At 38.0% G+C, this 15,388-nt stretch overlaps 1 protein-coding gene and 1 long non-coding RNA gene across 9 annotated transcripts in view; both read left to right on the top strand.

Moving 5' to 3' along the window:
- The window catches only part of TRRAP (transformation/transcription domain associated protein), a 102,525-nt gene extending 93,459 nt beyond the window's left edge, over positions 1-9,066 (top strand). For all 8 annotated transcript variants that reach the window (XM_064461692.1, XM_064461697.1, XM_064461695.1 and 5 more), the window contains 4 exons: positions 2,246-2,430; positions 4,126-4,329; positions 5,270-5,464; positions 7,658-9,066. In XM_064461692.1, coding sequence (XP_064317762.1) covers positions 2,246-2,430; positions 4,126-4,329; positions 5,270-5,464; positions 7,658-7,942 — 869 coding nt within the window. In that variant the 3' untranslated portion in view covers positions 7,943-9,066. The remainder of the gene's footprint in view (positions 1-2,245; positions 2,431-4,125; positions 4,330-5,269; positions 5,465-7,657) is intronic.
- Positions 9,067-10,866: 1,800 nt separating this feature from the next.
- LOC135315117 (uncharacterized) overlaps positions 10,867-15,388 on the top strand; it is an 88,242-nt gene continuing 83,720 nt past the window's right edge. Inside the window, exon 1 of the long non-coding RNA XR_010374562.1 lies at positions 10,867-14,192. This is a non-coding gene — a long non-coding RNA (uncharacterized LOC135315117). The remainder of the gene's footprint in view (positions 14,193-15,388) is intronic.

The raw sequence follows: 15,388 nt of genomic DNA, 5'->3' as shown, positions 1-15,388 counted from the left end.
GAATTTCTTTCACCTCTTCCACAGAAGAAGAAAGACTTTTTTTGTAGAGCTTTGCATTTGGTACGGAGTTTCTGAATTCTCTGATATGAGAACCTGTCTTTGTAATTTTTGAAGTAACTTCACGTATCCATGGTGATGTTTACTTTCAGGAACATATACTGACTGGTTAGTTGTTGCCAAATAAAATCCGTTCATAATCTAGATGTTGGATGCAGGACTTTTGTCGAGCGTACCTCTATGATCCTGTAAAAGGTTACGTGGTTTGGAGAGTGCGCTTTGACAACAGCATCATCTGGCAATGCTTAAACGTTACAGAATTAACAAACATAATGGTAGGGAGGCCTCAAGGGGGAGAGCTAGGGAGGGTTCCAGTATGATTTATGTGTATAAATTGCCAAAATATTCACATAATAAAAAGGTCACATAATGAGGCATTTCAAAACAGAAACAGTGAATGAAAGCTGAACACACAGTCTTAATTCTTTCTCTTTCCTTCTGTATCTTGGTTTTTCAATGTGTTGATTATAAATATAATTCATTCATGAAATGAGAAACAGAGGATCAAGGTCTTACCTGGCTACATACATCTGCTTATGATTCAAATACTAGTGTAAGTGCCTTAAAATAGTTAAATCCTTGTGTTTTCCAGATACTAAGGCTGTTGTCAGGCTCCAGCTTACAGCTGTGTAGCTACTTCATATAAATGTATAAACACTTTTTATTTCAGAAGGTCAATGAATCACTTACTAACTTTATAAAAATGAGTTCTGTACATTACGTTAGTCAATTCTAATAATCATTGGTTGGTGAGCCGAAAATATATTATGGATAAGGGAAACTTTAATCAAAGATACTATGACAAAGCGGCTACTTTGCTATTGTCCTTTTAAGAAGTGCTGAGATCTGATTTTAAAAAAGTGTGGTTTTATCAGTCCTCCTATTTGGCTAATAGTATCTATTGACATGAAGTTACTGTCAAGAGGTTAGGTGGCCAGATGTTGCAAGTTGCCCTTTACAGAGGTAGAAATGCGTATTTGTGTTCTGACTTTAAAAAGACCACAATGTACAGGCCAAAGGATTTGTTATAACAAAAGGTAAATATAGTATCTCTACGTATGTGAAGACAATTTCACATCACTCAGAGGCCAGAATACCAGAAATGCAGTAGATAAAGCCTTGAAAGATATGATAAACAAGGCCACTGATACAGAAATATATCCTCTATATAACATAATTAGTAAAGTAACATGTTTTCCATCAAAGAGCTCCTGTTTAAACTACAGTGTTTTGGAAATACTCCTGCACCTTGTGGTTTGATACTATTCAAAAGAACCTAAAGAACATTCATTTCTCTGCTGCCAGAGGTTAATGGGAGCAGGCCAGAAGAAATAGCTCATTAACACCCCTTCTGCAGAATGCATTTTCTTCTTTAAGATTGAAGAAATTACATCAAACAATTTAAATGCATTTAAACAACTTTTCCCTATATTTCTGAGGTTAATTATTACAGCGATCTGGAGGTCGCTGTCAAACAGTACAAAGTTGCTGGAAAAGCTAGCTACAGAAGAGGCCATGTCTGTCTTGATGTGGGTGGGGATGCACATAAGACCCAGTAGGATGATACGTCTGTTGAGCACCATGAAACTGCAGATAGGTTTTTGCAAATTTACTGTTCATCAAGGAAAAGCTCGGCAGCCTAAGTTTTCTTATTATTGAATGTTTTGCTGTGCCTTCCCTATGTTATTTCCAAATGGTGTCATTTAAACTTCTACTCCTCAACTATGTTTCCTCCAGTTTTTCTGGATCACTTTACATACCCTATTGAGTTTAGTAGTTTTGTTCTTCAGAGTAATTTTTATTAACATAAGTGTTGTGTAATCAGATGTTACGAACCCCTTTGCCCCTAAACAAGATATAACACTCTTTTCTGCAGGTAAAGAGGAGTAGGAAGAATAACGAGTGCTCTATTTATTTTTGCTAATATAGTTGATGTTTATGTTAAGATTAAAAAAAATCTGCTATAATACTTTCTTTTTAACAGTTTGTGAATTAGTTATGAGTGTAGTAATAAAAATTTTCTTTTGATACACTTCAGTTGATTATCCAGTTGTGTTTTAAGGGCTGATACTTGCATGCTAATTCTTCTCTTAGTATTTGGGTTATAGATTAACTGTTTCATTTTGTTTTCTTTTGCTCTCCCTGCCCTCCCCACCCCCCACACTCCCCCTTCTTAATTTACTCCTAGTCCCCCGTGTTGTAGCAGTTTCTCCGCAGATGCGTTTGGTTGAAGACAATCCCTCTTCTCTTTCCCTGGTGGAGATCTATAAGCAACGCTGTGCCAAGAAAGGCATTGAGCATGACAACCCTATTTCTCGTTACTATGACAGACTGGCAACGGTTCAAGCACGGGGGACTCAAGCTAGCCATCAGGTATTAGAATATATAATGAATTTTAATCAAGGGCTTTTATTGCGGACTCTATACTATGTCCGACCCCACCCCACCCACCCTGTCCTGACTCCTCACCTCTCATTAGATGTGAGTCAGATATATTTTTGCAGAGGTGGTGTTTTGATTTTTTGGGATTTAATTTGGTTTTGCTTAATGTATTCTTGGGAACACTTACATCTCTTTAATATTTTAGATTATCTTGGAAAGCTTTAAAAAAAGCTGTATTTGTTTTGCTCTAGGTTGTTTTGGGTAACTGCAACTGCAAATAGACAAGGTGTTGCCTGCTTTTTGGCCCTTTCATTAGTGCTTTGAAAATAATTAATGGATAACATGGGAAAGAGCATTCCTAATTTATGTAAGCAGTTGCAGCAAGCTATGTGATGCAGGCTTCCCCATGTTCTTCTAAATTGAAATTCCTGAATTTGAATTTGAAACTCTTGAAATTGCCAATGGATTCATCTAAGTCGAACAGAAGCAGTTGAGTAGTCTCACCATGATAAATGATAGTACTCAGGAAGAGCAATACTCTCCCTCTCTGTAACCTCCAACAAAAATCTAGTTGTGACTAATAAGGTTATTTTATGGTTTTTTATCTTAAGGTTAGTGCAACTTCTTACATAAAATGCCAGTCCCATTTCAAATATAGCTGTTAGAAAATCCGCGGTATACATTTAGAGAAGCTATCTTTTCAGGCTTTCTTTATTACAAAATAAAATAAAAGTGTTACGTAACATCTGTTTCTATTTTGAGAATTTTTCCTTCAGGTTATGAAACTCTTTAACAACCATTTAATTGAAGTCAGTATAACTATCATGCTTTCTGGTGTAATAGAACAGATCCTGACTTTATTTATTTTTCTAATTAATTAGGCTAGTATATGCTACAGTAATTAAATATTTTGGTAGATTGCAAGCATTTACATCTAGGGAAAAAACTGTGGCACTGTGTTCACTTAGAGAAACAGCTGAATACAGCTTTCAGCTTTTATCTTTTTCTATTTTGGGGGTAATTTTGCTGTAATAATATGTTACAAATTACTTTACCCAGTATCTTTCTTTATCTTGTGTAATAAAAATCCTTTCACCTTTTACCCCGTGTATGAAGAACCCATGCAGAGAGGCATCTTTAGAGTGCCTGCTTTGTAGGTCCCATGTATAATTTCAAATCTTGCCATTATGCTTAAAGGATTTTATTTTATTGTTGCAAAATGCATAACCAGCTTGCACTGAAGCTAGAAGAGAGCAGAGTATGTTCTGTTAGTTTCCCATAAGGAAGTGCAGCATTGTGAGTGTAGTCTCTTTAGCTCACTTCTGATTTTCTTGAAAGTCTTGAACAGGAGATAGTACAAATCAGGTTATATAACTTTCCAGTCTTAGCTTTTCTGACGTGCCTGTTTGCAGTTGGCATGCTTATAGGGTTTTATTAAAAATTTAGTCTTTTCAGATAAAGAATATTTTCTAGCTGTGCAGAGGATGGGCTAACAAAATACTAGTGTTCTGACAAAGAAGTCAGGAAACAGTGTTGGATTGAAAGTGTCCCAATGTGGGATGTTTTTCCTAAAATGGGATACAGCCAGCGGTTGAGAGCAGTTTGGTAGATGCTCCTGGCATATTTGCCTGTTGCTAAGGAGTGTATTAAAAATTATCTCTTTCAATTAATATTTTTCATACGTAGGTTCTCAGAGATATACTTAAAGAAGTGCAGAGTAACATGGTGCCACGCAGTATGCTTAAGGAGTGGGCTTTGCATACATTCCCCAATGCTACGGATTACTGGACCTTTCGAAAGATGTTCACTATTCAGTTAGCCCTAATTGGCTTTGCAGAATTCATCTTCCATTTAAATAGACTCAACCCTGAAATGCTGCAGATTGCCCAGGTATGCTTTAGTTTGTTCTAGATGCATGCTGTCATCTTTGATCAAATGGAAATTTGGACTATACTTTTGAAATGAGTCAAAACGGTAATTCGACATATATAATTAACGGTGCATTTTGGTAGGCTTTTCATTTATATGTGATTGCTCATCATTTAGGTAGTAATTTAAACTGTGGTCCCTGCGGACATCAACTCTACCTTCTGTGGTGAGAATGTAGATCTTCGTAAAATAGTTCTTAGATATTGGAACCGTTCCTGTAAATGACTGATGAGTCTCTCTTTTTAGTCCTCCTTCAAATATACTGCTTTGAATATATCTCTCTGTCAAACAGATTTTAAAATCCCCAAAATTTAGAGCTTCATTTTCTTAAAGGGGAATACCCTCTTTCAAACACTGTTCTCTTTTCAGCATTGCCATCATGGCAAACTACAACTCATATTAATAGTGATTTTTCTGTTTTAACCCAACATTTAAAATGAGGCTTGCCACCTTAGCAGGGCAAAGGTGGTATATACTAGTCTTAATGCCATTTTAATGCATGGAGGGCTATACTCTGTATAGCAATTAATATTCTTTAATCCCTCTAGATAAGCATTCAGATGCTTACCCAGAATGAACAATGCATAGAGAAGAGGGATCTGTCTATCTGCGTGACTCCTTATAGACCATGCAACAGAAGAATCTATTCCTTAAGTTCGATGTTACAACAACGTGTGTTTAATAAGGGGTTTTGGACATATGTTTTGAGATAAATACATACCTGACTTTTTGCATGCCTTTAATTTTAACTTTTTTCCTCAAAAACTGTTTGACTGAAAGAGTGAAAAGTATTGGAGTAGAATTTGTACTCTATTAACAGTAAACAAAAATCCAACTTCTAGTTTCATTAATGAAAATCTGTTCCTTTAATTACTTTTGTGTATCTTGCTTTTAAATCCAGGACACTGGCAAGCTAAATGTAGCTTACTTTCGCTTTGACATTAATGATGCTACTGGAGATTTGGATGCCAATCGTCCAGTTCCATTCCGGCTTACACCAAACATTTCTGAATTTCTTACCACCATTGGGGTATCTGGTCCACTGACTGCATCTATGATTGCAGTAGCTCGCTGCTTTGCACAGCCAAACTTTAAGGTTTGTATACTTTTTGAAAGGTTGTTTGTGGGCATGTTATATTTGGCAATTTATAAACTAAACAGCACTTTCTTGGTTAAGGTAGAAACTGAATGGTCTGTATTTGTTTTTAAATCTTACCCTAAGGTCTTTACAAAGGCCAGCTGAAATGTTTGCAGTTTGCCTTTTTGGAAGGATTAGGAGGAAGATAGTTGTAATTCTACCCTTAATTTAATTTTTTTGTCCAAACATGTTAATTCAGGCTGATTGTTTCAGTGCTTTAGCCTCATGAATCCTTACAAATTCTGGCAGCGGTAAATAGCAAAATGACAAATGCAACACCATTTAGAATCTTCATAATAAGCTGTGAATAGAAATGTGTCTTGGCCCTTTGTTAGCGGAATAGAATGCTAAAGGTATACTGTTACTTTGATGGATTTTAGCTCTTAGCAGGGTGTAGTTTTCTAAAGAAATTGTTGAACTTCCTTTTAAATTCTAATGCTTTCCAAAAAATGAGGCATCTTGCACTTAGGCAAGCAATTTGCACCAGAAAGACACTGAACATAACGTGCTGTAGCTATGGTGGGAGCTAGTTACTTTTTAAAAGATGGAAAATGTCCTAAAGTGATTTTTTTCTTTATCTGTAATACAGATATCTGTGTTAGAATATTTCTTAAATAATTCATCGTCTTACCTTACAAAGCCATGTCTATCCATGCAAATGAATTTTCAGACAGCCTGTAATTTCAACATGTGAATGATGTACGCCCAATTAGACTTGCTGTATCAATTTGGTGCAGCCCCGCCACAAGTACTGTGTGCAGTTTTGGGTGCCTCAGTATAAGGAGGATGTCAAACTATGAGAGTGTGAGCAGAGGAGGGTGACCAAGATGGTGAAAGGTCTCGAGTGCAAGACTTATGAGGAGCGGCTGAGGTCACTTGGTTTGTCCAGCTTGGAGAAGAGATGGCTGAGGGGTGCCCGCATCACAGTCCACAACTTCTTTAAGGGGGGCAGTGGAGGCAGAGGTGCTGATCTCCTCTCTCTGGTGACCAGCGTACAGGACATGAGGAAACAGAATAAAGCTGCATCAGGGGAAGTTCGGATTGGACATTATGAAAAGGTTCTTCACTGAGCAGGTGGTCGGTCACTGGAACAGGCTCCCTAGGGAAGTGGTCATGGCAGCAAGCCTGTCAGGGTTCGAGGAGCATCTGGATGGTACTTAGTCATATGGTTTAGTTGTAGGTTGTCCTATGAGGAGCAGGGAGTTGGGCTCGATGATCCTTATGGATCCCTTCCAGTTTGAGATATTCTTTGATTTCTTGCAGATCAGAGAACAGGTGCCCAGCTCAGTTCAGGCATGTGGTGATTATTGCTTTAGATTATCTATCTTTTGGATTTAAGAGGAATGCTTTTAACATTTTCTGCATCTTATCTTTTTTTACAAATGTCCATGAAATATGTTTAATATGTGTTTGTATATGCTGGCCTAATACCTATATTTGTTATGAAATGTTTTATTTGTTATATGCAAGCAGTGAATTTGACTCAGGCTGGATACCTGAAAGTTTCTTTTAGAAGCTCAGAACTGTTGGAGTTGACAGATTAATGTCAGTAACTCAACTCAGTGATGAGGAAAAAAAGGAAACCATTTGTTGCAGGCATTTCTTTTCCATCCAAGGATGGAACCGGCCTGTATATAGATAGGTGTATAATATATATGTATATACATATCAATGTACATTGCAGTCAGCATTCTTTCCCTGTTTGGCAGAAAACGGTATTGCCTCAGAGTGTAATCATTGTGCAAAAAACCCCAGCTTTGCAAAGTACTCTTAATCTTTGCAGAAGACTTCTGTGTATGTGTGCTTGTGTGTGGGAAAAGTTGTAAATTTAGTGGGGTCGTTTAAAAATAGAATATAGATGACTCTATTTGTGTATGAAGATCTTAATATATGTTACAGTTTGTGTGATTGTTTTTTTCATTTCTGTAGGAGTCATTGTGTTGTGTTTTCATAATGATAGCTTTTTATGAAAAGAAACACCTTGAGAGGAAACAGTAAAGACAGTTGAAAGCCACGCTCATCTTGAGAAGACTGAGATTGTAATGCAGGACCAAAAGTGTCAAAATGCCGCTAAAATCCAAGTTACAATTCTATAATCCCTGATGGTTCTTTGGATTAAATATAATAGTCTGATTTTTGTCCTTCATATAGGTTGATGGCATCCTAAAAACTGTGCTGCGGGATGAGATAATTGCATGGCACAAAAAAACACAAGAGGATACTTCCTCCCCACTCTCAGCAGCTGGGCAACCCGAAAATATGGACAGCCAGCAGCTGGTTTCACTAGTTCAGAAAGCTGTTACGGCTATCATGACTCGGCTTCATAATCTTGCTCAGTTTGAAGGAGGAGAAAGCAAAGTCAACACTCTGGTAGCAGCTGCAAATAGCTTGGATAATCTCTGTCGTATGGATCCTGCCTGGCACCCCTGGCTGTAACTTGAAATTTTCAATTGCTTTTTTTGCTGCTGTGTGTGGTGTGAGCCATATATTGTGTTAAGAAAATGTGAAAAAAAGCTTTCCAGACTATGGCTTACCTGTCACACTGCATTTTGTCAGTCTTCATTTTAATTGTGTTTACAGTAATACGAAAATTTTACTGTTTTTATTTTCACGAGGGGACATTTCCTCCTGTTTAAGAAAAGTTGTTTAATATGCAGTGACAGTTTCACAAATAGCTTAAAACGAAGAGAGGAAACTTAAGTAATATACAGAAAAATCTTATTTTATGATGAGGACTATAAAACTAGCACTGTTAGATTTAGGGTGTGCCATTCCTAATAACATCCAGTATATAAATCTTTTTATTACAGTAATAATAAAAATGACTATAAAATTAATTAAAAATTACTGTAAGTAAACGAAAAACTACTGCAAGTAAAAATTACTATTAAAATTACTATGAAAATTTAAAAAATCCACTAAAATTACTACAGTAATAGTAATTATATATAAAAAAGACAGTATTCCCAGTTACTGAATTTTTCTTTGTGAAATTTTACTTAATTGCTGTCCCTATGTTATCACTTTCCCTACATTATGCCAAATTGAAGGCACAAATAAGTACTTTTCCTTTAAGTTTGCTTCAAATTTACATGAGCAGAGTTGGTTTGTACAGAGAATTTTGTGTGCAGTTTTTTACCAAATGTATAGAGGAGACTTTTTGTTAGGCACTGAGAAAACGATGATCCAATTGTGCTAGCTTTTCTTGGAGCACAAGCTATGTACAGTAAAAGTGTAAACCATTTAGAGTATTTAGTTTAGTTGTGGACAGTGTTTGCGGGGGGAATTTATAAAAAGGATGGAAAAAGTCATCCTTTGTTACAAGTATTTGGCTGTAATAGATAAAAGAGTAAAATCTTTCAAAGTTCTCCCGTTTGTTTAATGTTTAGAGTTACAATAGCTTCTTTAGAATGGATCCACTTCTTTGTAATTTAAGAAAAGATCAGTTTAATGTATTACTTGTCTCTCTCTTGTGTTAGCATTTTTACGAACTTCGGTGTTGAGAACGTTAACTTTGTACAGACTTGATTTTTTCCAAATAAATATTTTGTAAAACTCTCTATGGTATTAATTTTATTTAGAATATTTTTAATAGTATACTATGGGCTACATAGAAAAGACCCAAAAGCAGTTTTAATAAATGAAAACAGGCTGTTTGTTGAAGGGTGATGGCTGTATTAATGAGATGTGGATGTGATGTTCTCATGTATGGTGTTGAAGAAATTCTTGTCATATACATACTCTCCATTTGCGGCTCTTCTGTAAACAAATTCATTCAGTGTACGGTCTCTCTTCCTGGCCAGTCAATTAATGTGTTAACCATCTTTCTTTAAACAGAAGAGTCTATTTCGTGTCTACAAGAAATTAAGCTTTTAAGTTCAGAGGTCAAAATTATATCTGCGGATGAAATCTGGTAGGGAATTTTTTGCTATTCCCACAGAAACAAAGATGATCTTGATTGCTATAGCAAAGGATGGGTCTGGGTTTGGTTTTTTTATTTTGGTTTGTTTTTTTAAAATAAGCAGTCAACAGGTTCTCTAGGGATTTCAGAATAAAATGAGACGCATAACTGAAATGAATCACCACCATTCAGTAGTGTACTGTCTGTGAGACAAGGGGGATTTCTAAAAGCCAATCTGACCTGGGTGGGTGAGCTCACCTGCAAGTTAACAGATGAACATCATCTAACTGGTTGGTTACCCGCAGGTCAAGGCTTGCGGTAGGTATGGCTGTAGTCCAAGCTGTTATTTAAAAACAAAGCAATGTACTTTCTATGGGTCTCTTTCAGAGTTGCAGAAAGACCTGTTCCTTTCATCTTTGCAGCCATTAGCAGGACCAGTCAGTTGATACGGACTTGAGTGTCAGCATTATGCAGGGGTACATGTCCCTTTCTGCTGTTCATATTCTACAACAGTTCTGCTCACCATGAGCTGCACTGAACCTGTGCAGAGAGAAGTGAGGCTGATGGACAGAAAGTGCTACGTGCACACAAGTGTATATATAGATACACACAGACAAGAGTTTGCATCCATGACTAATATGAACTCACAATTGTTAGGTTGATGAATTTAAACCTGTTTGAAGGCTAAGCGTTAAATAGGTTTTTGCTGTATGTTTGGCTGGGAGGCATCACTTTGTCATGTCAGACAGGCCTCAGGTATCAATTATTTGCTCAGTCTTTGTTACCTTTCAGGTGGGCTATTCCGGTGGTGTACTGGGCATGAAGCCTTTGGTGGCCAGTACAGAATATTCTGGTCTATGTTAGTTATCCACAAATGTTACAGTATGTGCCAACTAAGCATAATATATAGGATAATGTATAGTTTTGCTAGGTTAATTTATGAATTTGCACCTGTTCTTTACTTTTTGACTAGTAACAAACTCATCTAGTATTAGAAAGGAAGATACCTTGCACTCCAACTTAAGTGCATTTTTGTCCCATTGGGATATAACTGTAATAGAGCAGGAAAAATAAAATACAATTTAGAAAATGGAAATTAAGATACTATTGACTCGTATGTGAAGAGGAAGGCTTTACCCTTAGCTCTTGTAAATGAAAAGTAAATGTACAATAATGAATTTATAGAAAAATGTCTTATTTTTAGAAAAAAAGCCTGGAAAATAAATGAACGTTCCATTTTCATTGTAAAATACAACACAACATTAAGGATATAAATGTAGCTTATTCTGTGTAGGAGTTGTAATAATCTAATCCTAGAAGTTTTGGAATAAAAAGTGAATTGGAAATACTTGTTCACTAGCTTAAACTGCAATTGCAGTACTGAATTTTATGTTTCTCTGAAATGATTTCGCTTAGAGGATTTCCTGTGCAAGTTTCTTTTCAATTCTTTCCTAGGTGGGATGGCCCAGAGCTTTTCCCAGTGGAATCACTACTGCCTTTCACATTAGTTGGTTTGAGAACCTTAGCAAGAGCAAAGGGACTCTCATCAAGCAAGTCGTGACTTTCCTAGGTGCCTGCCTACTTCTTCCCTGGGTCCAGAAGAGTCAGCAGCAGATAACGTCCAGCAGAAACAGATGGTAAGCTTTCAGCCCGCCAAAGTTTAAAAAAGGATGGTAGCCAACTGGTTGCCCCTCAACCATAGCCACGTGATGACAGGTAAGGCAGGTCTCCCTGTGGACTTGATGCAGGCATTTAGAGCAAGGAGATCAAGCCTTTCTGCTTACCATAGTTCTTACACGGATCAAAGGATTTGCTGCCGGATTTGGCTGGAAGAGTTTTATTACTCCTCTCCAGATACTTTTAGTTCTAGGCTGTGGTTCTGTTTCCTTGTATGATGAATAAAGCATGGCTCCTTTATTCCCACACTTAGTTTGTGTGGTCCTTAAATATCGATGAGAGGATGATATGTTGAGCCATGCTGGATGCCAGTGTATACAACTGGAAGCTCAGATACATGCGTGGTGAGGACTATAGAAGGACTTGGCAAACAAACATCTTTTTTTTTTTTTTTTTTTGGCAAAGGCTTGCTTCCTTATCAAAATCATGTTGGCAAGAAGAATGTGAACTTTCTTCTTACAAACCATAACGCCTCCTGCATGTGTCACAACATACTCTGTGTGCAGTCACTCACAACTAAGCTTAGTGCTTTCATGACTTGAAGGGAATTGCTGGCTTCCTTTTATTGAAGACTAACATTTGTAGCTGTGGGATACGGCACATGTTGCATCAGAGGAGTTGCGGTATTTTTCCTTTCATCTTTTGCGTGTCATAGATATGTCCAACTCTGAGAGATGACAGCATTCCTCAAAAGGAAATAATCAGATAATTCAGCCACTTTTCTGTTCACGATAGAAGCCAATGGAAAATGAGAATGAAAGTTAAAAGAGACAAACTGTTGGTTTTAGATTTGTGACATCTCTCTTGTTTATTCAAATATATCCCTAAAAGAAAACTTGGGGTGTGAGGGAGCAGTGCTAATAGGGAAAAGACAGTTGTTTCAGTGAGGTTCCTGACGGTGTTAATGTACAAATGTTTAATACTTGGTTCTTTTCTTTCATGAATATATGCTATGGATTTACCTTATTTTCTGAGATGGTTTGCACAGCCTTAATGCAGAGTTTTATCACGGGCTCCAAGGAGGTAAATCCTGAAAGCTTTTAGTTATACCTGAGGAAATGGTCTGACATATCTTGTATGATCAGCAACTGTCTGTTAGCAGGTAAGTGGTTTGACATAATATGGTATATGAAGTTCCTGATTATCTTCAAGAGCACATGGCATGTATCTTAGCTGCATTTAATTTTTTATGATCGTAGATAAGGGTTCCCTCTGTCTCATTATTTCAGAGATATGCTCAATATGCATCTTGCTGAGCAGATACTTGAAAGTGAAATACATTAATTGTCAATTCACTCTAAGTGTTCCCTTTAAGGTTTCTTCCCTCAGATTAGATATTACACAAAAAAGCTGATATTATTATTCTGTACAATCAAACACTTGAGAGAGACCAAATTTTAAATTGTCTCTGAAATCGTGTGCATGGGCATTATGCCATTCTTGAAATTCCTCATGTTGTCTTTTGGGGTTTTTTTCCCCTGTAGAGTCCTGGGCAGGTTTGACTGGGTGTTCATGAGGGTAACTAGTGACAAGTCCGTGACACCAAAGTTGTGCCAGCCATATTTTAAGTCTGTATGAAATGCATAGTGATACACATGTTGGTAGACTTCTGCATCCATACTGTGTTAGTGTACAGTGGGCTTTATGGTAGGTCGCTTGAATGACAGAAATATTAGTTACTAAAGCAGATTTGGCATGAAAAACTGTAGTCAACAATGTGAGCTGTGGACGTTACATGGAGAATAAATAGTTGTCAGTTTCTCAAATGATACTGTATTATTTCAGTCGCCTGATTTTTGTAATGATGTTTGGCTCTATCTTTATTAGACGATGCTGCTGCAATTTAACCATTTATTATTATAGTCTGCTCTGAAAGTAGATTATCGGAGTTCATTTGCTTAAGTGAATTATACTCCAAGACAAAATCATTTAACATTACTTGGGTGTTTGAGTCCACCCTCTGAAACTGGTATGCTGCTTTCCTCTCCTGTAATTGGGCTGTCCATGAACTGTCAGATAAAAAGCCAGCGAGCGAGAGATTAGTTATTACTGGAAGAAGATGACTCAAAGCATTTCAGCAGCAGACAATGAAAGCTCTGTTTTGTAATGGCAGTAGAATAAAGTTGCTTTTAAGGCTCCGATCTGTTTCAAATACGATGTATGAAATGTTCTTTTGTGGTGTAGAAACCTATTCAGGGAGAAGAATTCAAACTCAGAGGAGCTTTTAATCAGCTCAGTGTGGGTGCGTTTTACATTTAAGAGGTTCAAGAGAGCACGTGTGAAACAACTGCTGTCTCGCATGAGATTTATCGTCGTTCATTGGATGTGTTGGGGTCCTTGGCGTCCATGTGCACAGGCACTCTCGGATCACTCTATGGCATTAGTCAAATCGTAGTGCTACATGGGATTTTTTTTAAAGGAGGACTCAAGGTGCTGAAATGCAGGGGAAAAAAAAAAGTCTGTGAAATGGTTACCTTAAAATTTCATATCTTGACTGTGGCCTTTTCATTTACTCTAAATTAACATTGGCTTTCCATGAGAGTTTCAAAAAAGAGCAGAGATGCTATTTGTGTGTCAGCCATGTTGCGCCCCCTTTCTGCTTTCAAACTTCTCCCTTTGCTGCTACAATCTAATGTTTTACTTTAAGAAATCTTTTATTCCTTTCCGTTACCCCACAGAAAACACCACATATGTTGACTGGACTGGATGTAAATGCCAGGGTCTGGTTAGCAGGGGCCGGAGCAGTGTCCTGTGGGGAGGAGGCTCTGAACTGCCCTGCGCCGGTTCCAGCCGGTTCGGGAAACCGGTGGGAGCTTCGGCTGCTCAAGGAGCACGTGGGGCCACAGCTCCTCTGCCTGAGGGAAAGCAGCAGCGCGAGGGACCCCAGCTACGGGTGATCCGTGCAGAGCACAGGAGCAGAAAGAAGTGAAGGCCTTGTGGAGACAAGAAAGAAGCAAGAAGTGGCTGAGAAGCACCATTACGTGCTGCCCATGCCCTTGCCCAAGGGGTTGGGAGCGGAACCCGCTGCGGAGGCGAGGGAACCTGAGGCTAGGAAGCAGGGAGGAGAGGTGGCAGACTGAAGCTGAGCCTGGTGAAATGGGAAGACAGGTGATTCCCTAATGCTTTTTGTCTTCCCCACCCCTCAGTAACTGAGTCAGTAATTAAAGTTTTATGTTAATTGGCAATAAATTAAATTGAGTGACATTCCCCCCATCCAGACTGTTCCGCGGATGACAGTAAGCAGCCTGGCAAATGTTTTCAGCTGTGGTAACCTCTTCTGATGGCTGGATCTTGTACAGCCAGGACTTTGAAGACATTGTCATAGTAGCCTGTTAAGGGAGATCTTTGTGCTACAAGCAGCAGTTACTTTTTTTTTTTCTCTCTCCCCTCCATTAGGTGATTCTTTTCTCTCTGACCCCACTGAAGCACTACATGTGGTTAATATGCTCTTAGAAAATCTTTGTTGAGTGAGCTATAAAAGTTGTCCTGACCTTGACTAGTCCTGAAAGATCGCATCCTGCTTCTCGTAAGAAATGAAGCACAAACCCTGCAGTCATGGCAAAGTTTCGGGTGGTTCGTGACGTTCTACGATGTCTGTGTTTCCAAGGGAGAAGCAATACCTGGTGTGGTGCTTTCTCCCTTGTCCAGTATTTTGGCAGTGTAGTCTTTTGGATTTACAAGGGCAGAAGCTGTCTATTTCTTGCTGTGTTCAACAATGCAAACCTCTTCAGCACTTTGTACGAATGTGTATCTTGCCATTTAATCGGTGCTGGTTGGATTTCTCGGAAAAGAACTCTTAACTGTCCCAGAAATCAGCTGTCATAATGAAGCGTTGATAAAAGCCCTTTTTCAATCCACCTTATTCTTGTGTTCCTGAATATGGTATGGACATTTGTTATATTTAGAAGTGATGCTAGATTTCCCATTTAAAATTCCTGTGCCCTACGCCCAAATAGTAGGTGTTAATTGCTGCCTGCAGCCTAACTTTAATTTTTATAGGGAAGGGTATTCATCCAGGCTCTAAGATACTGTCAGAATTGTACCTTAATCAATCAACCACTGCTTACCCTTAGTCCAGACTCCATGAACTGTTACAGTACCAGCTATATTAAAGAAGCTTTCTCAGTCTGTTATCTGGGAAAGGACAGAGACCTTTGCAGGCTCTTTTTTTCTTTTGGTACTAACACATTAATTATTGTCTCTCTCCACTCCTTGCTGCTGTTTGTAAGAAATTGGCATTAAAGAATCTATTCTGCTTATTCAGCAAGAGTTCTCATCCGTAGCAATTCATAAACCATTTACAG

The sequence above is a fragment of the Phalacrocorax carbo genome, chromosome 10 (assembly GCF_963921805.1).
Source record: "Phalacrocorax carbo chromosome 10, bPhaCar2.1, whole genome shotgun sequence".
Classification (NCBI taxonomy): Eukaryota; Metazoa; Chordata; class Aves; order Suliformes; family Phalacrocoracidae; genus Phalacrocorax; species Phalacrocorax carbo.
This window is presented reverse-complemented; position numbering and strand designations above follow the sequence as displayed.